Source organism: Podarcis bocagei (assembly GCF_964188305.1).
Source record: "Podarcis bocagei genome assembly, chromosome: 2".
Taxonomy (NCBI): domain Eukaryota; kingdom Metazoa; phylum Chordata; class Lepidosauria; order Squamata; family Lacertidae; genus Podarcis; species Podarcis bocagei.
Window position 1 is genome coordinate 94608420 of NC_138126.1, and position 27899 is coordinate 94636318.

At 42.8% G+C, this 27899-nt stretch overlaps 1 protein-coding gene and 1 long non-coding RNA gene across 6 annotated transcripts in view; one reads left to right on the plus strand and one right to left on the minus strand.

The window, feature by feature from the left end:
- Nucleotides 1-14282, plus strand: part of LOC308582163 (myosin-3) — a 33520-nt gene extending 19238 nt beyond the window's left edge. The window contains exons 25-40 of the mRNA XM_081185046.1: nt 88-178; nt 1789-2178; nt 2548-2674; nt 4860-4978; nt 6042-6238; nt 7127-7310; nt 8528-8693; nt 9418-9542; nt 9960-10268; nt 10495-10698; nt 10923-11048; nt 12013-12183; nt 12291-12395; nt 12479-12574; nt 12696-12833; nt 14124-14282. Of these exons, the coding sequence (XP_081041172.1) occupies nt 88-178; nt 1789-2178; nt 2548-2674; nt 4860-4978; nt 6042-6238; nt 7127-7310; nt 8528-8693; nt 9418-9542; nt 9960-10268; nt 10495-10698; nt 10923-11048; nt 12013-12183; nt 12291-12395; nt 12479-12574; nt 12696-12833; nt 14124-14147 (2572 nt within the window). The 3' untranslated portion in view covers nt 14148-14282. The remainder of the gene's footprint in view (nt 1-87; nt 179-1788; nt 2179-2547; nt 2675-4859; nt 4979-6041; nt 6239-7126; nt 7311-8527; nt 8694-9417; nt 9543-9959; nt 10269-10494; nt 10699-10922; nt 11049-12012; nt 12184-12290; nt 12396-12478; nt 12575-12695; nt 12834-14123) is intronic.
- LOC308582171 overlaps nt 1-24429 on the minus strand; it is a 72160-nt gene extending 47731 nt beyond the window's left edge. For all 5 annotated transcript variants that reach the window (XR_014005529.1, XR_014005530.1, XR_014005531.1 and 2 more), the window contains exons 1-4: nt 24032-24429; nt 22158-22317; nt 12449-12549; nt 11890-12063 (exon numbers count right to left, since the gene is read on the minus strand). This is a non-coding gene — a long non-coding RNA (uncharacterized lncRNA). The remainder of the gene's footprint in view (nt 1-11889; nt 12064-12448; nt 12550-22157; nt 22318-24031) is intronic.
- Between the last annotated feature and the right edge of the window lie 3470 nt (nt 24430-27899).

Sequence of the window (27899 nt, forward strand, 5' to 3'; positions counted from 1 at the left end):
TACGGAAATCATAAATATGTAGTTGCATATTAAAATATGTTTATGGGGTAGCGTTTTAATTAAACTGCCTCTTCAATTCCTTTATAGGAAAGACTTTGAGTACAGTCAAATGCAAAGCAAAATTGAAGACGAGCAAACTTTGGGTATCCAGCTGCAGAAGAAAATCAAAGAACTTCAGGTATAAATTGTTGTCTTCATTCTAGTATCCCAGCTCATTTTCACTTGGTAACAAGAATTAAAATGTCTGATTATAAATAATCTTTGATACGTAAACATGATATAATGAAACATGCCCTCCTTGTAAGACTGAGTCCAGACTTCAGCACACTCTTGTGCAGATCTACCACCCATTTGGGTAGATGCTGGTATATGCCCTTAGCACAGTAACGGCACCATCATAACCCACCCTTAAGAAAGTGGGTACATTACAATAAAGAGGAACAATCCCACAGCACTCTTGTGCAACAAATCAGTACATTTTTACACATCCAACTTTATTCGATAAGAAAAGTGACAGGAAAAAGCACTAGAAAGTGTGGGGTAACTACAGCCAGAAGGTGATGTTGTATAACCACTACACAATTGTTGTTCAAAAAATGAATGCTGAGTAAACAGGTTGTCTGTAAGCAATGAAAGACAGAATTTTAATAGGATTAATTTGTTTCAAGTATATGTTTGGACACAAAGAATTAGGACCACAGTGGCTCCATTTTCAAATTTTTGTTGTTTTGAATAGTTGGTTTTCACCAGCCTCATTACATTAGATTACAATCTATTTTCAAATGTGTGTGTCTGAAGCAGCTCTTCTATGTCACTATGCTTCTCATTTCCATCTATGGCCAGTACAACCCCCAACCTGACTTTCTGCTAATATTTCCCAATATATCCCTGGTTTTGTCCTTTGCTCCTTGCAACTCTCTCACGCTTGATGCCCAAAGTCTCCTGATCCCTTCCGCAAGGGTGTCACGTCCCACCGCACTGCACCTGCTGAAGCACCCCTTTCCTATGTTGCTGGAAATTGGCGCCAATGCCAGCATTGCTTCTCCACCAGCAGCAGTGGAGGTGTGGTGCCCGTGGGGGCGCTCCTGCAAGGGCTTCCATCACCTGAAGCAGCGGTAGGCAACCTAAGACCCGGGGGCCGGATGTGGCCCAATCGCCTTCTAAATCCGGCCCGCGGACAGTCCAGGAATCAGTGTGTTTTTACATGAGTAGAATGTCTCCTTCTATTTAAAATGTATCTCTGGGTTATTTGTGGGGCATAGGAATTCATTAATTTTTTCTCTCTCCAAAATATAGTCCGGCCCCCCACAAGGTCTGAGGGACAGTGGACCGGCCCCCTGCTGAAAAAGTTTACTGACCCCTGACCTGAGGTGCCTGCTTCACTCTGCTTTATGGGTGGGCCAGCCCTGCTCTTCCACCAGTTCCCTCCATTTTCCTCACTGCCCCTTTTACTTGGAATTTCCTCCCTGAAAATGTAATGTCTCTTTTTCTCCAAATCCGGCCTTCTAAATTCTCCCGTTTTACAAAGCCTTTGCCTTAACCTCTTGAATTCTTATTCCCAACTGCAGCCTTGCCCAAGTACATGTAACTGCATTTTCTCGCTATTATCTTAGCATCTTCCATCTCGCCACTGTTGATTTTAGATTGTGAGCTCCTGGTCTCTCCTTTCCTTATCTCTCGTTCTTTGATTTATGAACCTTTGTGAAGAAGCATCTTCACATAACCAACAACTTCATTATCAACTACTGGTAACCATAACCACTTCCTCCTCCTCCTCCTCCTGTGTAGGCTCGTATTGAGGAACTGGAAGAGGAGATTGAGTCTGAGAGGGCAACTCGGGGGAAGGCAGAAAAGCAGCGGGCTGAATTGGCGCGTGAACTAGAGGAAATCAGCGAGAGGCTTGAAGAAGCTGGAGGGGCCACTTCGGCCCAGATTGAAATTAACAAGAAGCGGGAGGCAGAATTCCAGAAAATGAGGCGTGACCTGGAGGAATCTGCCCTGCAGCATGAAGCTACAGTAGCAACTCTCCGCAAGAAGCATGCTGATAGTATGGCGGAGCTTGGGGAGCAAATCGATAACCTGCAACGTGTCAAACAAAAGTTGGAGAAGGAAAAGAGCGAGTGCAAAATGGAGATTGATGACCTGGCCAGCAATCTCGAATCCGTTACCAAGTCTAAGGTATTTGAAAGTAAATTTGAGTAGTTCTTCACAGTCCAGACTACAATATGTACATTCTTAGCTGTGAACAAAAAGAAGAAATGTATCTCAAATATTCTGAAAAGGTGATCTTTTGCCCAGCAAGGTCTTTGAAGCAGATGATTTTTGGGCAGAAACATATAAGCCCTAGAAGGAGGCACTTGAACCAAAACGCATTGGGCTAATTTAATAATAAACATTCATCCATTTCAGCATTTTTGAGATGTATTTTTCTTTGTTCACAATAAATTATTCCTTTTGTGTGTGTTTCCTTTTGACTTTCTCAGTAAACACACATGCATGACTGACTGCATAATGTAGCCTGATTCATTTCACTTCTTACTACCGCAGGCTAATTTAGAGAAAATGTGTCGTACATTAGAGGACCAGCTCAGTGAAATAAAGGCCAAATCTGAAGAAAACCAGAGATCAGTGACTGATCTAACAACACAGAAAGCCCGTCTACAGGCTGAGTCAGGTAAGGGGGAAAACAGTGGGAATGCAAGATGCAAACAAGGGCCATTCCAGAGTTTTCTTTCCATCATTTGCTTCAAGGTGAACGGTTTTTATTATTTATGTTCTGTGGAATCTATGCAATGTCTCATGTTCCTGCAACACATTTTTAGTCTGTGCTTCTGAGGTTAGCTTTCAGAAGCACCAATAAAAAAACACAAACCAGGCTTTCATGGGGCTAAACTGGTTTAAATTCAAGTATTCTGCTGGCAGAGCACTGAGGTGATCATCTGGTGGTTGAGTGTGGAGGTAGATTTTCATTTTTTAAAGAGTATTCTTGGAACTTTATTCTAGCTTGTTGCTGAAGTAACAAGGGAAGTTGAATAACCGGTGCAATGGCAGATGAAGAGAAAGCAAAATGTTAGACTAAACCTCTGAATCCGTATTGCAAATGTCAGGCTGAGCCCTGGAACATGAGGGCTAATAAAACGCGGAAGGGAGTTCATCTGATGCACAAAAGAGGGAACACAAATGACTTGCGCTTTTTCATTTTGTGCTTCTGGTGCAACTTGCAAGCTGCTCGTTAGTGAGAAATGAGCTGCACCCACACTTCGCTCACAACTATCTCGCCATGGGAGCCGCTGTGCACACTTCTGCTTTGTAAGATGCACTGAACATTAAAAAAAAAGAGGCATTCAAAACTGTCTCCAGCAAATTCAGAGTGAATTTCAAGCATCACTGAGCAGCAAACCCCAAGTCCAGTATAATAGGGATTAGACTTTTATGTTGGAGTGTACATGCAGGTCCTGTTTTACGACCCCAATGCATTTCCTGGAAATTGTTAGGTGTGTCTATATATAACCAGTCCACAATTTCCATGGTTTCCTATGGAAACATTTCTAATGCGGGAATTGTCTGATATCTTCCCCACCTCCATAGTTTCTTCTTGAAACGGCTGCAACTCATCAGCAAAAATGAGACAGAGGGAAAAACTGATTTGTTCTATGTCAGGGGCTGCCTCAGGTCTCAGCTCACAAAAGACCAACGCCAAGCTCTTCTTATATACAAGGATGTTTATTGCAGTTCATTATTGGTTCCACAACCGAGGCGTGCAGCCCCGCGTCTTTTAGCCTAGACGTTTGAAGTCCCCTCTGAGTCGGTGCCGCCTCTACACCAGTTTAAGAGGCTTGTGCTAGACCACCTCTTCCTGTCCTTTCTTTTCCGCAGGGTCTTCCTGCCCCCCTGGGTTCCTTCCCTCCTGCTTTCCCCTGATGCGGATCCCTCAGATGCCTGTTCCCCCCTCCTTCGTGCTTTGGGGCCAGGCTCCTCCTCCGGGCTCTCTGCATTTCCGCGCGCCTCCACATTTGAACTTGGCGCGCGTTCGCTACCCCTGACCTTCCTTTTGACAGCTACACTACTCCCTGTACTACTCTCCGCCCCTTCCAGCAGGACGTCCTGCTCCGATCTCCTTCCCCTGTCTCCTTCCTGCTCTGCTCCGTGTGTCACACTGGGAACTCCACCCTTCTCACTCCGTTCCTCCTGGGAAGCCGACCCCGATCTCCCACTCCCACTCGGGGTTTCCCTGCTGCTTCCCTGCTCCTGGCAAGTCCCCCCTGTGACCCCCCTTGGCTTGACCAGGGGCGCCCCCTTCTGGGAATCCTCCGATTCACTTGAGAGACTCATGGAAGACCTCACGTCATTGTCATCCTCTTCCTCACTGTCCTGGGTTTCTTCCCCATCGCTCTCCGTCTCCCCCCTCACCTGTGCCTCTGTCCCTGAACCCCTGACATTCTATCTCTCCTGCTCCCTGATTTGTCCTATTTCCCCTGCTCTCTGATTCATCCAGTCTTGCTTCCCATTCTCTGTGGTTTCTGCTTGAAAATGGCTGCTGCCAGCCAACAAAACACAATAAACCAAGGAAGTGGGCTGTTTGGATAAGTGAATCTGTGGTGCATATAGCAAGGTTTGGGCATAATTTTTAAGTGCGGATGGTGGGACCTGTGTGTATTTTCTAGGAAGGTTCATGCCCTGCTACTTCTGGACTAGCAGTTCTGTGAAAGGAAGGTTGTTGTGGGGGGATAATTCTTAAAGGCATGTGGTTAATAGAGCTGACACTGTGAATTAAGCCTGGGAGATATGGAATCACACCTAAGGTTATAGTGAACATCACCGCTATTAGCAAATTAAGAATTTGTCTTCTTTGGTCACAGGTGAACTGGCACGTCAACTTGAGGAAAGGGAGAGCATAATATCCCAGCTTTCCAGAAGCAAGCAAGCATTTACTCAGCAAATAGAAGAACTAAAGAGGCACCTGGAGGAAGAGAGCAAGGTATTCATAAGCCTAGACTGCCGGGGAACATGTCTCTTGATTCATTAAAAGGAATACATTAACATAGGAAGAATTTAATTTAAATTTTCAACACTTTAGTGGACACATCTGTCAGCAGGTTCTCAACCCTTCCAATATGCAACACAACTGTACCATGATGAGCTGTCATTGGAACTATGTCCAAAAGTTGAGTTGGGATGTATTTGTTTATGGAGTCAGCAGAAACCATGACTACATCATGCAAATTAATTATATCTCATGCTATCAGGCTAGGTCTACAGATGCACTGGGAATAACAGCACAATCCTATACAACTACTGAGTAGTAAATGGCATTCAGTTTGGTGGAGAAAATGGGTTTGGATTATAGCCCAAGACTCACTGAACTCACTCCTTAGCAGATATGCACAGGATTGTGCTCCCGTTTTTAATTGTCCTCATATCTGTCAAACAAAATACCAACTCACTATTTGTGAATATCAAGGTACCTTTTTTAAAAAATCTAAACATTTCAGGTGTAAGTATTACTGGCATAAACAAATATTTTAACTCACTCCAGATCACTATACTATCTTGTATAACACTGTCACAATTAGGGAAGGTAAACGGCGTTTCCGTGCACTGCTCTGGTTCGCCAGAAGCGGCTTAGTCATGCTGGCCACATAACCCGGAAGCTGTCTGCGGACAAACGCCGGCTCCCTCAGCCAATAAAGCAAGATGAGCGCCGCAGCCCCAGAGTCAGCCACGACTGGACCTAATGGTCAGGAGTCCCTTTACCACATATTGCAGCAGTGAGTCTGCTGGTCTTGCAGGCGACATGTTTAATTCACAGTAATCCAAGACTTGGAACACTTTCTTGGGCACTCATAGGTCTCTTCAGCATTGTAAACTGCTTGAGTTTTGTGTGAATAAAGTAGCCTCTTGCTTCATCCTGACTTCTGTCAGGATAGCTTTACTCTGAGATTATACATGCAAAACACCACAGGCATTGTTCCAAGAGCACCAATGTAAGAATCTATGGAATGAATTCAGTTATAAATGGATGCATGGTTTACGGTTCCTAGGCGAAGAATGCACTGGCTCATGCCTTACAATCTGCTCGCCATGACTGTGACTTGCTCCGGGAACAATACGAAGAGGAACAAGAAGCAAAGAGTGAACTCCAACGTGCCCTGTCTAAAGCCAACAGTGAAGTGGCCCAGTGGAGAACCAAATATGAGACAGATGCCATTCAACGCACAGAGGAACTGGAAGAGGCCAAGTAAGTGTTGTGGGTGAGAAGTGGCATGCTAATAAGCCATTTTCACACATTACATTCAACCACATTTTATGTTCATAACAGTAACCTATCCATGTGGGGAGAACACTACAAACTGGGCACTTGGTTCCTCATTCTTAGATGAAGGGACAAACATTCATGATCTTCAGCATATATTTCAGCACGGTGGAAATCATGAAAGTGCTGGGATTTATAGATGATAGTACCCATGTGACTGGATTTTAGTCCAATTAATTCTGTCACATTAAAGAATAAACTAGAATTTGACAACATAACTTTCTGATTAAAATATGACACCCCTCCCAAAGGCCAGGAGGACTCACATTTTAATTAATGATGTTGCCAAAATGCATAATAACCTGATTTATAATATGAATTTACTTGGACTTGCCTATCAGTTCTACAAGCATGCAGGTGGCTAAGATACTGTAAACTATAGGTAAAGGTAAAGGGACCCCTGACCGTTAGGTCCAGTCGTGGCTGACTCTGGGGTTGCAGCGCTCATCTTGCTTTATTGGCCGAGGGAGCCGGTGTACAGCTTCCGGGTCATGTGGCCAGCATGACTAAGCCGCTTCTGGTGAACCAGAGCAGCGCACGGAAACGCCGTTTACCTTCCCGCTGGAGCGGTACTTATTTATCTACTTGCACTTTGACGTGCTTTCAAACTGCTAGGTTGGCAGGAGCAGGGACCGAGCAACGGGAGTTCACCCTGTCGCGGGGATTCGAACCGCCGACCTTCTGATTGGCAAGTCCTAGGCTCTGTGGTTTAACCCACAGCGTCACCCGCATCCCACTGTAAACTATACTGTGCTACTAAGGGCAACCTTAGTAGTTAAAGGGGCATCATCATTACAATCTGACTTCTTTAAGGAAAAAGCTTGCTCAGAGGCTTCAAGAAGCTGAAGAACAAGTTGAAGCTGTGAATTCCAAGTGTGCTTCCCTGGAGAAAACAAAGCAGAGGCTGCAATGTGAAGTAGAAGACATGATGGTGGACGTTGAGAGAGCAAATGCACTAGCAGCTGCTCTGGATAAGAAGCAAAGGAATTTTGACAAGGTGTGTTTCTCCTCTATAGTATCAGCCCTTAGATGAGAAATAGACGCTCTTCGTCTCAAACTAGCAGATACACTCCACTTGCTTCTGAATCTGAATCTGACTCTCACTTCTACCTACTACTAATATAATAATAATAATAATAATAATAATAATAATAATAATAATTTACTTATACCCCACCCACTCTGGGCAGCTTCCAACAGGAGATTAAAAATACATTAAAACATAAGTCATTTAAAAAAAGCGTCCCTAAACAGGGCTGCCTTCAGATGTCTTCTAAACATCAGATAGTTGTTTATTCCTTTGCATCTGATGGGAGGGCGTTCCACAGGGTGGGAGCCACTACTGAGGAGGCCCTCTGCTTGGTTTCCTATAACTTTGCTTCTCACAGTGAGGGAACCGCCAGAAGGCCCTCAGCGCTGGACCTCAGTGTCTGGGCCAAACGATGGGGGTGGAGACACTCCTTCAGGTATACTGAAATATTTAAGCCCATTCTCTGATGTCAGAGGGACACCAGCAATTTGGCCGAGATTTGAGGAATGAGGCCACCATGTAGAGCCCATAGCCTGTGACCCATAGCCTTCTGTGACAGAAGGATCTTACAAATGTGTCTCTGTATTTGTTTATTAATGGGAAACCATTCAGGTTTCCGGATTCAGGGATGCATCACCTCTGTACTTATGCCCAGCATGCTTAACATGGTTCTGGGCTGTATGACTACTTTGCTACTGGGAATTGGTCTGTGATGGCTGACTCACAGTTATGTTAAGATCCCAACTTTCTTCTATCATGAAACTTGAGGTGGCACATATAGAGTACCTAGGAGTTGTTCCATCCAGGCATGAACTAGAGTTGCTGCTTAACTTTAACAAGGTAGATGTGTCATGTGCTTTCCGACCATGCCCTGGGACGTTCTTCTGCTCTGAGGTCAAGAGTGCTATTGGGTGTTTGGGGAAAAGATTGTCAGAGAATTGCTGGGGGATAGAGAGTGGTAGCTGGTGGAACTGCAGTGTATAGTTTTATCGGCCAAGGCTTCCTTTACTTTGTTTGGATTTCCCCTGACACAGAAAATAAAGGGGTAGAGAAACCCACTGTGAACTATCACTGCCTTCTTCCCAGTGATGTCCAGAACTGCTATTGAGAAGGCTAGTTTAGCAAAGAAAAATCATAGGCAAATATAACGGCAACTAACTAACTCAAACACAATGGATGTTAAGATTTTGGCAGAATGGAAGACCAAGTATGAAGAGAGCCAGTCAGAGCTAGAAGGTTCCTTAAAGGAGTCGCGCTCCTTGAGCACTGAACTTTTCAAAATGAAGAATGCTTATGAGGAGACACTAGATCAGCTGGAAACAATCAAGCGAGAAAACAAGAACCTACAGCGTAAGTTTCCTTTTTCGGCCTTCTTTCTATTTGTTGGTTATTTTGACTCTAGCAATGATAATTCACAGTGCAGAGGATCTCAGGAATATGCAAGGATTGCCAACTTTTTTCTGTGCCTTTAGCAGTGGTACAACAAACAGAAATTTCCTCATCACTGCACCTCCATATCATGGAAGCTGCACTGATTCAGAAACTGTCCATCTTTGCGCAGAACTGTGACTAAAAATCAAGAGAAGACTAAGGCAGGTGTATATGTTCTTTGTCAGATCATAGCACATTCTAGCCTTAAGGACTTTAAGAAAATATTAGAGTTAAAAGCGTTCAGAATTTCCAGATCTCTGCACATTCTCATTCCCGTCCTGTGATGAGAAGGCAAGGCTAACTTGATATCACTAATGGCAGTTTTCAGAATTGACTGCCCCACACAAATCTCATAAATGTGCTTAGAAAATATTGGCAACAGCAATTGGTTGGTTCAATTTCACACAATGCATTTTTGTCCATGTGAGCAGTTCCAACTTTGGGATTTGGGAGCATTTGGGATATCTTTCATGTATAAAAAAGGAGTTTTGTGAACTGTTCTGAAGCTGTTCTGAAGCAGACAGAAGAAGGCACAAGTATCACCTCTGTTTGTGGAGCAGCTCTTTGCACATGTGTGTGTGTGTTTCTAGTTATAGAGGCATTTCACCCTTTATCAGCGGTGTGTATGTTTAATTCTTCCTAGAGGAAATAGCTGATCTTACAGAACAAATTAGTCAAAGTGGCAAAATTATCCATGAACTTGAGAAGGCCAAGAAGCAGATAGAAGTGGAGAAATCTGATATGCAGATGGCTCTAGAGGAAGCAGAGGTAAGATGCCTAAAAACAGTAGGAAATAAAGTACAAATGGCAAATAATTAGGTTTTTATAAAAGTCTTTTGGCGTGTGGTAGTTGGAGATGCTCATTTGTTGCATCGGATTCCCACAAACCACATACCAAGCTGAGCTTGGTCCACCAACCATTTGTTTGGCAGATGGTCATCATGGCATGGTGGACATTGCTTAAGCTAAAGGGCAATATGGATATAGGATTCTCTGAAGTCACATCACACCTAATCTTTGAGGAAACTTCTACTGTGACTTCCATATTGGCGTTAAATTGTTAACAGATATTAGTTAACTATGTTTTAATACACTGTGGTAAGATCAAGAAGGAGAAAAATAATCCTAGTTTCCTCCAACCACAAATCTCTGTGCTGCTTTATTTCTCCAACATTTCCTCAATAGGGTGCTCTTGAACACGAGGAAGCCAAAATCCTTCGCATTCAGCTTGAGTTGACTCAGGTGAGATCCGAGATTGATAGAAAGATTGCCGAGAAGGATGAAGAAATTGATCAGCTGAAGAGGAACCACCAAAGAACAGTGGACACAATGCAAAGTGCCTTGGATGCAGAAATACGGAGCAGGAATGAAGCTGTGAGGATTAAGAAGAAGATGGAGGGAGATTTAAATGAAATGGAGATCCAGCTGAGCCATGCAAACCGTCTTGCAGCTGAGACACAGAAACACCTCAGGAACGTCCAAGGGCAGCTGAAGGTACTTATCTTTCCAATATATCCTTTATATCAAGAGTGGTTAATCTGTGGCCTTCCAGATGTTGTTGGATTACAGTTCCCATTGTCCTTGACCACTGGCCATGTTGGCTAGGGCTGATGGGAATTGGAGTCCAACAATATCCTGGAGGGTCATATGTTAACCGCTATCGCTTTATATGAATAATAGAAATTCAGTTCTGCTAAACACTTTCCCCTGTTGTGTTTAGGACACACAGCTACATTTGGATGATGCCCTCCGAGGCCAAGAAGATCTGAAAGAGCAAGTGGCTATGATTGAGCGCCGAGCTAATCTGATGCAGGCTGAGATTGAGGAGCTCCGGGCAGCTCTGGAACAGACAGAGAGGGGCAGGAAGTTAGCTGAACAAGAGCTTCTAGATGCAAATGAACGCGTGCAACTTCTTCACACGCAAGTATGGGCTACAGTTGTCACTATAACAACAAAACTTGCCATGCTACATTAGTTCAAATGTCCATCTAATCTCACATTTGATGTCTGACTGTGGCCACTGACATGCTCTATAGTGGTGAACAGAGACATGCTGCCTCCAAGTATGAGGAGGAATAATTGCTGAATCATTACTAGAAACTGCAGCATAAGAGACGCTAAAACATCCTCACTGTGTCTTTTGTTTAGAACACCAGCCTTATTAACACAAAGAAGAAGCTGGAAATTGATGTTTCTCAACTTCAAAGTGAAGTGGAAGATGCCATTAAAGAGGCCAGAAATGCAGAGGAGAAGGCAAAGAAAGCCATCACAGATGTAAGAGCTTCTTTTCTCTTTCAGTGGTTGCCACAAAACCTTGCTGTTATCTATAACAATTTTTGTTGGCTCATGGGCACTTGATCACAGTGATCATTCTAGAGCAAGATGGTCTGCTTAAAACCCTGGTCTTTTTACTAGCATGCTATCATTTGCAAGCAGTTGGATGCATTTTCCTCATCACTGAGTTTCCATGCCATCCCTGTTGAACGTTTGCCTACCATGCAGCTGTTGAAGCGCAGAGCCTTTGCAAGAGAAAAAACAGTGGCAAACAACTCTATGTAGGCCATCATACAAACAATGAATCTAAATACGTTTTGCACAAAGTGTCCGTCAGTCACACAGCTAGGGCCACACGTGAGTCATTCTTCTTTGACCCCAATCCCTGTTGGCTGGGGAAATAGTGTAACCAGGTAGACCTGCTGATTTCAGGTGAAGGACGTACACGATCAGCCCTTTCTTCTTTCTACATGATCACAACATTTCACATGCAGACCTCTACCGCAAGGAATGCCCTCACAGGAAAGCAGATCTCATGTAGTTGTGTCTAATGGGTGACACACAAACATTATGAATTTGGCTCCAATTCATGAATTCTTATGTCTTAATGTGTTAGCCTTTAAGGTGCCATAAGATTCTTTGCTGTGCCTTCTGCAACCAACTGACATGGCTGCCTCTCCAAGAACTATGAAATGTGTCATTCATATAGTGTTGTGTGAAGACCTTCTCTGCACCATGCCGGTGATAATGGAAATTCATGTGTTTCCGTTCAATGTTATATAATGAGCCCAGCACCTTTGTTAATAGTTTGAATGTTAATTCATTCATTGGGGTGGCTTACTTTTTGAGGTGGTCCCAGCAGGCCATTTCTGGTAGTCACAAGTTGATCTTTCAAACTCTGCTGAGCTTCTGCCCTTTGCTCCGAGTGTACCTGTTGACTGGGGTCTACTGTTTGTATGTCAAGGCGGCCATGATGGCAGAGGAGCTGAAGAAAGAGCAAGACACTAGCGCTCACCTGGAGAGAATGAAAAAGAACCTGGATCAGACAGTGAAGGATCTGCAGCTTCGGCTGGATGAAGCAGAACAACTTGCTCTGAAAGGAGGGAAGAAGCAGATCCAGAAAATGGAGGCCAGGGTAAACACTGGGGTTGGGAGCTGGTGGCAAGCATCAGAATTCTCCATAGGTCAGAGGCCCCTATATCAGAGCTGCTAAGTAAATTAATGTTTTGCTTGACTTCCTAGATCCGAGAACTAGAGTCTGAACTAGAGGGGGAGCAGAAGCGAGCCACAGAAGCCATTAAAGGTATTCGCAAGTATGAACGGCGAGTCAAAGAACTGACTTTCCAGGTAAGAGGGAAAGGAAGAAGCCAGTGCTTCCCAATACTTCTTTGACAACTTACGTATCACCTAATCAGGTGCCACTTTTCTAGGGTGAAGAGGACAGGAAGAATGTGATAAGGCTACAGGACTTGGTGGATAAGCTTCAGCTGAAGGTCAAATCCTACAAGAGACAAGCAGAGGAGGCTGTGAGTTATTTGAAAGACACAAGCTTCATTTTTGGTCATTTGTACAAAATGCATAAAGTCTCAGCTTTCACATCAGAGGTATGACTTAGGGTTTTTGTGTGCTATTGCTTTCTGATTATAGGACCAACAGGCCAACGTCCACCTCTCCAAATTCAGGAAAACGCAACATGAGCTGGAAGAGGCAGAGGAAAGGGCTGATATTGCTGAGTCTCAGGTCAATAAGCTTCGAGCAAAGACCAGGGAAGTTTCTACCACAAAGGTAAGTTCCTCCACAGAACAGATGCCAAATAATTTGTCCCTCCTGAATGATGCAACTGTGTTTTTACAAATCCCTGCTGCAGCAGTGGATGTATGGAAAGGAATCTGAGCATCCAGAAAGGAGCCATTAAGAATGCTGCACAGAGTGGAAGAAGCAACACACTTAATAGCTCTGGGTTCAAATTCGCTGTGGCTTCAGCATCAGTGAAGCCAATGGAATTAGGCAAGGAGAGAGTGTGGCTTCAGGCTACAGTGTATTGATAAGAGGCTTACTCAAAAAACCAAAGTGCCCCCTTGCTTTTGCAGGAGTTAGTCTTGTAAAACCCCAGTTCAAAGACAAAAATATATTATCCATTTAAGCCAGGGATAGTCAACATGGTGCCCCCCAGATGCTGTTGAACTACAACTTCCATCAGCCCCAGCAAGCACAGCCATTGGTGAGGGATAATGGGAGTTGTAGTCCACCAATGTAGAGGACACCACATTGGCTAACCCTGATTTAAGCCCTAGTCACCCCCTCAGGTCGGGTCCCACATCCCCTAAATCTGCTCCAGAGCGTTGGGAGTCCCTCAGAGCAGATTTAGGGGAGAGCCTGAGGAATTGCTAGTAGAAGGAGCTTCCTTTCCTCTTCCATTGATAGAATCATTACCATTAGCTGAGTGGCACTGCTGGATTCAAATATATTTGGCCTTCATTTATTCAGACCATTTGCACCCCCCTCTTCAGCCAAAGAGGCTTCTTGAGTATTCTTAATCTTTGTTGGAAGCCCAGAGTGGCTGGGGAAACCCAGCCAGATGGGCGGGATACAAATAATAAATTATTATTATTATTATTATTATTATTATTATTATTATTATTATTATTATTATTAAGTGGCTTACATACAATGAATTTAAACAAGACAGTCTGGTTACAATATAAAAAGTGCTACAGACATGGGAAAAGGAACAGGCAGGGAAGAGGAAAAAAGCCAACTCAGGTGCCAATTGTTCAACAGTTCTTCTTGTGATGACAGCTGGCTGAGAAACAACTCAGGGCCACAAGTGCCTCATGGAGCTGGACTTTGGGAAAGGCAAATGACTTTGCTTCTCATCTTTCCTACTAAGGAAGCCTGATAGAATGTCTTCTATCATTCTGCCACTTGATAAAGAGGAGGCCTGGTGGAGCTGGTTTTTCAGGAGTGCTGCTGGTGTGAGCCCTGCTTCCCATTTCTCAAAAAGATAGTGGCTGAAACGGCACATTTTTCTCATATTTTAACAAGAACTGAGTTTGTTTGTTTTGTTTGTGGCAGGTAATCATAGAAAGTGAAGAGTAAATCTACTGCAGGACAGAAGAAGCTTGGAATGTATGCAAAATGCATATATGTCCCCATGATGTTGTTTGAAATTGTAGTAATCCTGTGATCTTTCCTCAATAGCCCTAATAGAAAATAAATTTTGCTTTGCTTAAAGACTTGGTGAGTTTTGTTCTTTGTGTTGTAATCTGCAGACATAATAAAAAGTGAAAGTGGTTGCAACGCTGATACCTCAGGAGTTGCTTGGTAGATGCTACTTGCTATATTTCTTCTTTACTTAAGAGGCAGCAGCTAGCCACTGTCTATGAGGACACATCTGGATTATGTCCCTATGGTGTTTGTTTGCTTGCTAGCCAGTGATACCAGTACATGGCTGTGATGGGTGAGGTTTCTTATCTTGCTTCTTACCTATATTATGGTCAAACAGCCGAAGTCTACAATTTCAGCCAAGCAACAGCCAGAGATTTTTATGCACAAAAATACACATGCCTCTCCCTTCATATAAGCAAGAGACTCCACCTCACAGTTCAAGGACACTTCCAGACAGGCAAAAGTGAAGGAAGGAGGGCGAGTTGTGTTGCCTGGGGCAAGGGAGTCTCAAGGGCCAGATAGAGAAGCATGGAGGAACTGCATTTGGGGCCCCAGACTTGAGGCTCCCAATCCCTTCCTTCAACATATCACAACTGTTCATTGAAGTGCGACTTCTGGTGGCTGAAAAAGGAAATTGCCAAATGCAGTGTTTGCACACAAAGGCATGGACAATCTGTAGACTCTCAGTATTTTGCAATAGGGGTTCAAGTGCATACTAGAACTATAGGATTGCATTATCATTATTTGTATTAGTCACTTTTTTTAAAAAAAAGAAGAATGACACTCAAAGCGACTTACAAACACACAAACACACAAAAAATTAATGGAAAGGATAAAAACAAAACAGGGATAAATCAACCTAAAATGCACAAGTAATATATTGCTGCTCACTTATACAGGGTTCAGTTTCCTTGGAATGAGGGACAGTGGAGACTGTGGTGCATTTATAATATATGGTTTATTTACAGACATATGTAACCTGAGCATTAACACCCCAAAAGGTTCTTGCTTCTCCCATAGCCACAGCCTTGTGAACCAGCCTGGGATCTTTGGATGAAGGTCAATATACAAGTTTAATAAATAACAACAGTAAGAGAAATCAAGCATGGCTCAATTTCTTCCAGTTACTCAACTTGCCACTTCCAGTGCCTAGCTTCTTGCTCACATAGCTCAACTCCCAACTCTGATCTTTGTCTTTCTAACTAACAGTGAGTTGAGGGAGGCCTACCCATTTTCAGTCTGGCACAGCACCAGTTCCTTTGTTATCTTAATAGCCCATACCTAGAGGGCCATTATCTCACCAGGAAGCTAGCCTGGCTATTCCAGCAATCGAATCTGTGATGGATCCAGGAATTAGACGGGGGCTCAGGCATACAGCTTACCCTCACAAACTCATAACAATGTATAAAAAACAAGTAAGTGAAGCAATGCAGCAAAGCAGGAAACAATCCTGCCTACATAAAAACTTAACATGCATGCAGCTTCACAGCTAGCCCCAGAAAAGGCAGGCCCATGTCATGCCTTCAACACCTCTGAGAAACAGCTCCTTCAGGTGAGATCAGATTCTTTTTTTTAAAAGAGTATGCCCTAAACTTAATGTTGAAATGCACTGGCTTCTATATAGCTCAATTACTCAGAAGAAAATACTTTTCTCTAGGGAACAGATGGGAGGACAAATGTGAATGACTGTCCTCTAGCAACGGCTACAGGCCACATAAAATGTTTTGCAGAAGTTCCCCAACTAGTCATATTGCGAGAAAAGCTTTACTGTTTCTAACGCAGAGGCTACTGACAACAGAGTGTTAAATTACGAACATACTAGGAACTCTAAACTTCCATCTCCATCCTTCTGTCAAGCTTCCTTACAGCAGTTCAGTTCTTAGTGGTGTGGGAAATCCATTGAAGTAGGGCTCCCTCTTCCCAAAGAGGCCATTCTTGTGTCACTTCCATTGCAGCCATAAAGCATGGTGCCCATATAACCAGTACTCCATATCACTATCACCCACCATGAGTCCCCACATCCTGTCCCCCAGCATAAGGCTGCCCAGAATGTGGAATGAGGGTGTGAAGATTCATAATATGTTTGTCACTATCTAGGCAGTTGGCATGTCACAACAAGTTTCTAACTCCCCAAACCCCATTCTGGTACTCCCAACCCTTTTGTTAGCAAAGCTGAAGATAGGACACAGAGCTCAACTCCCCTCTACATCTGTCTGTGGCATTACATCTTCGTAAATCATTAAAAGAATCCTCATCACTGATGGCTGAACTGTGATAATATGAGAAGAAAACAATATCACTCTTAAGGTGGAGCCTCAATGCAGCTTGGAATCTCTGCACAAATATATGCTGGGAAACAAGAGTCTGAGAGCGAAAGCTGACACACTTGACAAGGTCCAGATGCCATCTCACTTAGGAAGGACATGTGCTTCTTCCAAAAGTCTAACTATAGACAGTCTTAGAAGAGTCTTGCTGTGGTTACATGCTCTCTTAATAAACATGCAAGGCATTCCACAGGGGCTAGATTGCCCACAGTATCCTGTTAAAAAGGACCATGATATCATGGAAGCATTGACAGCTGTACGAGATTTTAGAATGGCGGACCCTATTCATATTCCAGCAGGCTTATTGCTACTTGCACCAATTGAAATTAGGGGTTATTTCAGATGCCACAATTCCCCCCCCCCCGAGGTTATTGCGTTTTTCAGCCTAATGTAGTCTGCCTGTAAACAGCTTACAGTATTTGCAATAAATGTGAAACAACCATTCCGTCTGATGTGGGTAGGCATTATTGTCCTAATTTATGGCTTCTTGATACTGTGCAATAAAAAGCAATATTGAGAAGAACAGAATAAAAAATATGGATTAGGAGTAAAGTTGACAATACTTTTCTGGCTGGGATCATTTGTCATTAATAACTGTATAATAAAGCAAATTTCAGCAGGTGAAGTTTTCCTAGCATGCAGACACAGTAATGGTTCATTTGCTGAATTCCTGCCTGTCATGCAGCTGTAAAAAAGCAATGTAGGTTTCCAAGAAAAAGGGTGGCAACTAATTAGGAACAACTTTGGTTGTGTTGTTCATACAATGTCAGATAGCCAGAACAAACCACAGTGGACATCAGTAGGATTGTACTGAAATATATCCACAACATAGATATGCTTGTTTTGCAGTACATGAGAGAATATTGCTTTATAGTGCAAGAGAAAGCAAAGGCGTGTTCTAGATAGAGGATGCAGTATTGGCTTGATCAACTAAGACAGTTATTTATATTGTGCAAAGGAATATATAGGATTAATTCTGAGTATTTCTATGCCCATGTTGCTCCTTGCTATTCAGCTTCTAAATATGAAATGCACCTTGTATTAGTATGTGTTACTGGATGTTTTCTTCCTAAAACTGGCCAACGGCTGCAGGATATATTACAAATCCCAGCAAAGTTGGCATGGAGACAGATATCTGTGTGCTCAGAACTATTTTGATTAAGGCTCTCGAGAGACAGAAGACTGGATAAGTCAAGTGTGAAATGAGTTACTGTCTTTCATAGCCTCTATCATTTAGCATCTCTTCCTTGCTATTTCTGTACTACAAAACAGAACAGCTTTAAAATTCACAAACTGCACCCTGAACTAGGATTGGAAACAAACTGAAAACCAATGAAGTTGTTCCAAAATATGTATCATATGTTTACAATAGCCTTTGGTTGATAACTTATAGGCAGCTACGTTTTAAAGCCATTTAAGGTTTCTGGATCATCTTGAGGGACAGTCATGCATGCAGCACATTACAGTAAGTCAATCTAGAAATTACAAAGGCAGAAATGAGGGTAACTGGTTATCATAGGGATGGGATGTAGCTCAATGGAGCACATGCTCTGCATGTTAAAGGTTCCCTAGACTCAATCTCTCACATCTCTAGGTAGGATTGGGGTGGAGGGATCCCATCTGGATTGCTGCTGCCAGTCAGTGTAGACAAAATTGAGCTTAACAGATCAAGGGTTTGACTTGGATGACTCTAGATTGTATTTCACAGGAGGGTTTCAAATGCATATCATAAATTTAAGTTTGTATAATTAAAGTGCTCTGCCACCCTAGCATAACAAATCTACTTTTTAAAAAACCCTGAACTTTTTGCACTTATCCTGCCTCCTTCCAATAGCTATATTTTATTCTTATAGCTTACTTAATATATTCTGCTTTTGCCCCACTTGTTGAGTTGCTCAGGCAGATTATCTGTTGAGACTTTTTAGCAGTGTGACAGTTAAGTTTTCCCCACCTTTGTAGCTTCATGTGTGGATAGTGTGATTACATTCTTTAGTCACTAGATGGCACTGGAGTTAGTTGTATCTTGGCTGTGAGGAGCTTCCTTGTCCCGTTTTTTGTGGGAGAGACAATAAACTTAAGAGTCTAGTTTCATGACTGGTGCATCCTTTGAGCCAGTAGCCTTCAACTATTTCAGACCTTTCACCCAAATGTGCATTTGGGGACCACTTTATTATTATAATTTTTACTATCTATTTGTATGATGGTAGTGCCACTGTTGCGACCCAACTTAGGAAAAGCCCTTCTGGTAACAAAATGTGCTCCCTGCCACCACTCAACCACCACCTGCTGCCCCCAAACCACCCTCAAAAATCCTACAGAAGACATATAAGCAGGCCTATGTTTAGCTGCTGCAACCACCAGACTGTTATCATAGGGATGGGATGTAGTTCCCTTCAAAGAGAACAGGAGAGGATTATTTCCCAGCTCATCAGAATGGAAGAAAGGACCCGTCAGACTTCTTGAATGGCTCTGCAGAGCAATACGAAACCTGTGACCCTACCTCTAGTCAGGATGCACTTTTTGATGAATAGCTCACCTTCCAGAAGGGCTAGAGACTTTCTTTGGGTGGTTGTTTTTCCCAATGAAAGCTCAGACTCTAGAGCCCCAATTGCACCATGAATAATTGGCCTTGTGGGGGCATCCCTTTCCTAAAGTTCTCTACTCCATGATGCTTGGTGGTTCTTCCAAGCATTTGACTGAAATATTCACACATGGAAATATGGCAGCAAGTGAGCCATGCCTAATATGTATGTACAGCATAAGTGCCAGGGAACACATACAATATGCACATTGATCTAAAATATGCTGTTCCTAAGCAAGGGGACGTGGATGGGGCTGTGGCCTAGGACTTGCTGATCAGAAGATCGGCAGTTCGAATCCCAGCGACGGGGTGAGCTCCCGTTGCTCGGTCCCTGCTCCTGCCAACGTAGCAATTCGAAAGCAAGTCAGAGTGCAAGTAGATAAATAGGTACCGCTCCGGTGGGAAGGTAAACGGCATTTCCGTGCGCTGCTCTGGTTCGCCAGAAGCGGCTTAGTCATGCTGGCCACATGACCCGGAAGCTGTACGCCGGCTCCCTCGGCCAATAAAGTGAGATGAGCTCCGCAACCCCAGAGTCGGCCACAACTGCACCTAATGGTCAGGGGTCCCTTTACCTTTACCTTTAAGCAAGAAAACGCACACATGCTTAAACAAGATACCATGAATTCTACTTGAATTCTTAAACAACAACAACCCAGGAAAACTGAAGATCAAAGCGCTGCCTTCAAGTTTGAATTTTGCTTTATCTCAGATTATTATCCCCCGCACCATGGCTGTGTTTTGCTGACAATGGAAAGGCGGTAGCAGTGCCACTACCAGAAGTGAGACCAGGCACATTGCTATTTATCTTCCTTCCAGACTACATTCAAATGATCAGAAATCACTCCACACACACACTCCACAAATGTCCTGTAAATGCAATGCCCCTCAAATGCTCTGCACATCATTCAGATTACTGAAAGGAGGTTCCTTTGCCAGATACCTCGATATATTGGGAGAACAGCACAAGGCAGGGTTGGTGGGGGATGACAGTGACTGACAATTATTTTTATGCAAGCAAAGAAAAGGGGTTTTCACAGTTATAATAACCACAAAGTTTACTGCTTAATGCCAGTTGTGTCCACAACAAAAATCAGAGCCAATGAAAGTCCACAGAATAAAACAAAGGCAGAAAAGGGCATCTTGTTCTATTCTGTATAAGGGGGGAGGGATTTTCTTCCCTCTTACCAGTAGAGGGACACAGAGTCCCTTGAGACACATCAGCCTGTGGCTGACACTCTCTTTGGCAACCTGCCATTTTACCCACACACATTGAACTTGCGCCCAGTATCCCGGCTCCTTCACTGTAAGCAAAAACAAAGCAACAAAAACACTCTTGGGGATGGGATAGGAACACGTTCCATCCTTAATGATTTGATGCATAAACCTTATGCAAAGATACTCATATTGCAGAATTCTAAATGAGAGGGTTGCATTGCCAAACCAAGGCGCTTGAAGCCATATAGCAGGATCACTTCAAATGTCACTAATGTGCACTTTAATCCAACACATTCAGAGTAGCTTCACATGTGAGCCTCCTTCCAATATCAGATACATGTTATTTAATTCTTTCATGACAACTGCAAACCATTATCATCCTTTTTATGTTTATTTCACAGCCGTCTCTAAGCGATTATGCACGTGATTTGATATTCTCATCATCACAACGGTTTGCGGTGACTGTGGGGCCGGGGCCGGGTAGGAAGTCTAGTCCTTGCCGACTCTTGGACATTTCAGCCTATGATAAGATATCACTTGCCATAGATGCAGCTTTGAGGAAACAAGGAGCGCTGAAGAGGTCAGCTGACTGCTTCAGTAAATGCCCTTTGTGATGAGGGGAAAGGATAGTATATTTATATATCTATTTCTAAAATGCATATTGTTCTATAAAACATTATTAATAAATATCAGCATAATTAATATTAATGTCAAAATAAAAAAATTCCTTCCAGTAGCACCTTAAAGACCAACTAAGTTAGTTCTTGGTATGAGCTTTCGTGTGCATGCACACTTCTTCAAATACACTGAAACAGAAGTTGCCAGATCCTTCTATAATATTAATGCAATTGCATTAATTAAAAGAAAAGTATCATAGCCATAATGTGCTAACAGCACTGTCTAGGTGTAACTATCAGGGTAGGTTTTAAAACCCTTTGTATGTGAGTTTCACAACAGGCAGAACATGTAGTTGAGAAACAATGGCTTCTCAATACATCCAAAGCACACATCTCCAGAATCCTGGGAACTGTGGTTTGTTAAGGATGCTGGGAACTATAGCTCTGCACTTGGTAAACTACAGTTCCCAGGATTCTTTAGGGTGGGGAATGTACTTTAAATGCATGGTGTCTACACTGCCACTGAAAACAACTTCACAATAAACTGAAGTCTAGGATGACCTTGATGAGAAGTAATATGTGATATCTTAAACCCATCTCCACCTTGCCAATTCCCTCCACCCTCCTTCCACTCTCTCTTTCCTACCACCTTATTGCCGCTGCACACACCCTTCAGCTCTCCCCTCCACTACTTCAAATTTTGTACTTCAAGTGCCTCTGCCTTCCCCTCCAAACACAAACCCCAAACATGGTTCGTTACAAAAAGTGAATCCTTTCAACCAAAGGAGTTTGAGTTAGTGCAAACTGAACTGCTGTCAGCACGGTCTAACACATTCTGATGTCACTGGGTAGCCTTTGTGGAAGGAAACTGGGAATGTTCAAAATGCTCAAGAGCAGCTGAATGGAAATGGCCCAGTTTGCATGTAGTACTAGGCCGAACTATGGCTTCGTGCAACCAAGCAAGTGTGCAGGTTTCTGGATAGAATATCATGGCTGTTTTGTTCTTCCTCTGGTCCTGCTGCTGCTACGCTGCTATGAGCTAAGCCATGGTTTGACTTAGCTTTATGTATGAACCCAGGCTTGTAATTTATTCCGCCCCCGCAACAAACCACAAATGTCACAGAACAAACCATGGCTACACTTTGTAGTTTGCCTGTAATGAAATAATTATTCAGATGGAACACTAATCCAAATCATGACTTACCTCACAACAGTGTAGTAGTGGCAAGACAGGAGGTGCAATCTTTTCCCTGGGAGCCAGCATGTTTGTTCATGGTATGGCTTGGTGTTACATGTGAATCAGGTCACTATGAGAGTATGCCGAATCATTCAGGCAGGCAAGTTCAACACAGGCAAATTCAAACCTGGAAATAACACATTGCTTCTTTTCAGGGTCAGGTAGTGATGCAAATGTTTATTTATTAACCAAATTTGTATACCACTTAATTGTAAATAAACCCTTTAAGCAATTTACAAAGAATCCAATCAGATGACTTCTTCTTCAGAAGCTTTTTGGCAATTCAGACGGTCTCCACCATCAGCAGAGAGATATCCTCTACATATCTTCTTGGGGTCAGTGATTTATGCGAGGTGAAGTGGTTAGATTGGAACCTGGGATCTAATTCCAACTCTGCTGTGAAGCTCACTAAGTGGTATTGGGACAGCTGCTATCTCTCCCAGCCTAATCTACTTCCTATGGTTAGTCTGATCTCAAAGCAAAATAAAGTGAGAGCCATGTACATTGCCCTGAGCTCTTAAGAGGAAGAGCAGGATACAAAAGGAATAAATAATTACCGAGTGAATTACCTTCAATTTGCTGCTATGAATGCTCCTTCGGTACAAAAGTGAAAATGGCTTAAATAGCTAAACAGCAATGACACTCATAAAATTTTAGGAAACATGCTTTGAGCTAAAGAAATCTCCTCACTTCTGAATCATGTTACAGCAGCCATCTGGGATGCTGCTGTGGTTGGTATATGATCTTCATAGCTCCCCTGAGAATGTTAATCTCCTTAGCTCCTCGGCATGTGATTCTGTTTGAGGCTTTCTTTCTGATTATTTCAAATTGTGGGGGGAAACCCAAGCATTTCCTTCGTATTGTAAATAATATTTCCACATGAAAGTCACTCAGGGCTGAATAGTGGGTAGTCTCATATGGTTGTGCATTTGAGTGGAAGAGCTTGCAAATGGATTATCAGGTTCAAGTGAAACATTAAGGAGGGCAGGATGGAAAACAGATTTCATTGCCATACATGGAGGACAGGAGTCGCTCGGCATTGACACCCTATTTCTGTACTCAAGTCTGTCCACCAGCTGGTAAGTGCTGATGCAAAGGTAACTGATCTCAGGAAAAACATGGGTCCCGAATGTCCATAAAGGAACATTACTGGGTGAAGGTTTAAAAATAGAGGCAATCAATGTGATGCACCCAAGGCTGTCCTGAGAGCAGCTCTACTCTTGTAACAGTGCTGACAGAAAAGAGTGACATGGGTTCCAGTTTTCCATGCAAGAAGTGTGCCTGTTAAGATTACCTTATGAAGGAGTGAGTGGATATTCCTTACACCTGAGCAGCAAGTTGCTTCTGTACCTGACCAGCAATAAGTCCTACGGATGGGTGATGTGGGATACCTTTCTGTTTAACTTTTATCACCTCTGTTATGGAGGCAAGCCACCTATTTTTGAGGGCTGTAGCCTTTAAACAAAAAGTAGGCAACACACAGCAGCACTGGAGGCTGGACCATTAGGGGAAGAAAGAACTGCTCCACCAACCTAAGCGCTCAGCCATACTTTCTTTGCTCTGCATTTCTAGACACAGGTTTATGCTTCAAAACTTCCTGTCTTCTTCTTCTTTGCCTCAGTGATTTCCCCACAAAAACCTACTCTTTCCCTGCAAAAGCCTACTCTTTACCACCAAATTGGAGCAAATGACAATTCACAGAAACCCTGAATTACTGTTTGTTCTGATTCAACGTTAAAGAGTGGATTTTCCTGGAGAAAGCAGCAGAGTGGGGGAAGCAGTTGGATATGGACTGGGAAAATGCAGACATTCAGCCTCTATCTTCCTGCCTTCCTACTTACACCCAGTCCAAGGAGTAGCACTGCCCATCAGCTTCTTCAGTGTCAGTGCTGGCCTTGTAGAATTCAGCAGGGAGCAGGTTAGGGATAAAACTAGAATTGGCTCAGGCTCCAAATACTGTTGGACTTCCAATCTTCTGCCCTACAAGTCCCAATGGGCATCAGCCACAACCACACTGCAGCGTTCCCTTCCAGCTTCTCACTATGGAACCAGATTTTTTTCAAGCTACTACATGACCAATAACAAAATAGTAAGACCAATTACTTAGCTACTTCTTCTGGTTTTGTGATGCAATATATATAAAACACATGTGGTGTAAACTGGTGTTAAAAGACATGGCAAAAAATAAAGATAAGAGGGTAGGAAATAATCTAGGGCACAAATTATGTATAAGTGCAAGCAGGAGAAAGGGAAGGAAGAACAACTGCAATATAAATGTGATTAAGAAGATCAAAGTGCTTTGGGTTTTTGTGCACAAAGGGCAGGCCAACCAGGAGCAGCTGTAGTATTTAATTCAATAGCGGACATGATCTCTCCTGCAAGAAAAATACCAACCAGTTCAAATAACTCAAGGGAAATAAAGAGAAGATGATGGAAAGATAGATCTAGGTCCCGGAAACCTGCATTTGACTGGCATGGCAATGTATGATATACACCTGTCAACTTGTTCAAGATTAAGTCCTCAAAATCAATTGAAATTAAGGAAGGAGATGTTTAGTCAGATTATCAGAAGAGAGCTAAGAGGTCTTTACTGTTTGAATGAAAAGCTCAAGAACTGGTTGCCGCAGCACCACCCTGTGCGGGGGCAGATTTTATGCATGCAGTGGTCAAGAAGTGGGCAGAACTCATCGATGCTGATGTTGGCTCAGCATTGCTGAGCCTCTGTAGAGATGTTTGGCAGCCTGCCCCACCATCAATAAACTATGCCACTGGCATATGCAAACCATTAGAGGCTTCTAGGCAAGAACCTCCTAGATGAAGAAAGAGTCTGAAAATGTGTAGCCAGTGCTTGCTTAAAGCAGGGGTGGCACTTGGACTTATTTCATGCAGGTGAATGGGAAGAAATGGGTGGCAGAGAGAGAGGGGTGGGAGAGAAAGAACGAGACAAAAGGAGCTACCCTGTCCATTTATGGCTCAGGCCCATGCATCCTCCGACGAATTGACTCTCAGAATGTGCACTTCCCAGGAGAAAAAAAGGTTCTCCACCCCTAGCTCAAAGTTTAGAAACAGGAGCAGCTGTGTGGGGCTTCCTATGGTCTATAGGGTGGTCTGTCCACATGTTTCTGCAATATATCATCTTCTGCACATCCTGTATACATCTTTTCTTCTCATCTCCATAAATTCCTATACATTATTATTCCCCTTAAACTATCATTGAAGGGTGCCCACCTATGAACCCTTGGTTTGGACATTTCTGACTGAATGAGAATTTTCTCACAAATAAAGTGTAAGAAATTTAAAAGGAGGTTGGAGAAAAAAATGGAGAGCACACTCTCCCGCAGGTGTTCTGCCTTATCTCAAAGAATCTAAGAACCATGAAATATGGGTACATCAAAGATTCAAGCATGAGGAAATTCCATTTTTTTATTAATGAGCTGAATCCAGAGTCAATGTTTAGGAGCCAAGTCAATCCACCTAGATCCTGAAATGTATATAATTTCATTGGGTACTAAACAGCAGAGATGGAAAACGTCCGATGGCAGTTTTTAGATCACACAGTCTTGCTCTTATTGCACTCCTGTTCTACTTTTTGCTGTGCTTCTGCCTTAAGCCCCTTTCTCCGCTCCCCCCACCCCCCAGCACGAACTTCTCAGCCTTGTCATATTACTCACCAGCTGTGTAACAGGAACCCTTCAGCTGTTTTGATGTATGAGGCGTGAGCATGTCTGAGCCTCATCCTGTCCTTTTGAGACCCTGTGTCCAAACCTGCTGCTGGCTAGAGAGACAGGAGAAGTTTATTAACCCTCCCAGCTATGGTGAATTATTTGAAGTCACTTCTATATTTCCATTTCCCTGATGTTGCCTCTGTCTTCATCAGGTTGATGTTTTTTGTCTCTCTCATTCTGTGACTGAGGTTACTCTCACATGTCGTCGGTGCCTGGTTCAAAATCCCAAACCCAGCAAAATGGTACACACATCATCTGCTGTGCTTGTGCCCATGCCCACTGTTACACGAGTGTGCCCAAGTGGTTAACAGTTAACACTCATGGTTAACCAACAATTAAAAGCTTAGAATATCACAGTGTTTCCTGATTAAATCAATTTAATGCTTTCAGTCCTACTTTTCTTGCAACAGTTGTTACAGGAGATCTCATCGAGGATGCCCCAATTAAGCACCACAACATCCTGGCAAAAGGAATACAAAAAGTCCTTTTTAAAAGAGGTTAATCTAACCCAACACTACTATCTCTGCAGGGTAAAAAAAATAAAATATTTTAAGCAGAGAAAAATCTAGCCTTACCATCTTCATGGTGCAGAGCCTGGAAGAACCCTAACAGAAGTGTGTAGAGAGGAGACATTCAGTTTGGGAGCAGGATGGCTCCAGTACTTTTTTGTTTTGTTTTTGTTTACCCAGCGCCAAGATTCCTGAGCATTCTCTGGTTACAGGACAGCGGCTGAAGTCCAAGGATGCTGTTGGAAAAAGATGATCCCTTGAGGCATTTCTGCTAATACTGAAAACATGGTTGAGCACGACTCTATAAAGCTGCAAATCCCGCAGGGAATGTTTTTAGAAACACATTAATGCCTCAGCTAAATCGGAGGCAGGCCAAAGCCTCAAGTCAAAATTTCAGAGCAGTATCATAAGGAATAGGAGGCACTCAAATGCCATAATTCTACTTTTTGTGTGTGAGAGAGATACCGCAACATGGGACTTGAACACAGCAAACTAGGCTCCTTTTTCCATTACTGCCATTGCCTCTCAGTCCTGAGGAAGAAATATGGCATGTTCTTATTCAGTGACCATGGAACTAGGCCCTTAAAGGTATAGTGTTGTATTCAGTGCTTTTTTGTGGTGGTACAAGCACTTCCTTTTTGTTGCCCATGGCAGCCATTATGTGCTGCCACCCATGTTACTTTTATCAAGATACAACTACCAGCACCTTGTTTATTTATTTTTTACCAGAAAAAGCACTGGTTGTAGTCAACTAAGTTTTACTCAGAGTAGACCTGTTGCAATTAATAGTTTTAACTTAGTCATGTTCATTAATCTTGCTGGGTCTACTCTGAGTAAAATATAGTTGAACACCACCCATTTTCTTTGGGATTTCCACCTGGCAACTCCACTTCTTTTTATTTTCCTGCACCCAATTTACTCTTCCTTCCTACATTTTTTTATTTTAGCTGTTCTGATGATGTAAAAAGAACTTTGCTCCTAATTTCAAAGCAGTTAGGACCTCACCTTTTCAACTGTTAAATGAAGTGAATGGAGGAGTTTTTATTTGTCCACATAATTTCTGATTAAATTATTTATTGCTTTTTTTAATAAAATTTTTATTGGTTTTACAAAATTTTTTAAAGACAAACAAACACCTAAAAAGACATACAAACATGTATAATTTCATAACATTTTTTCATAAACCTCTTTTCCGGGACTCCCCCATACCCCCCCTTTCTGCATTCCAATGTCCATAATTTTTTAGCAACTTCTAAATATTCCTTTCCAACCTCTGTCATCTTAATCTTTTCTATAGTCTGTTCTTATGTCACTGTATCCCTTTTTTTCCTGCAAACCTCAACATTCTAACATTCATCAAGTTTATAATAGTCCTTCAGGTATCTCTTAAATTTTCTCCATTCTTCTTCCGCCGTCTCTTTTCCTTGATCACGGATTCTGCCTGTCATCTCGGCCAATGTCATATAGTCCATCAC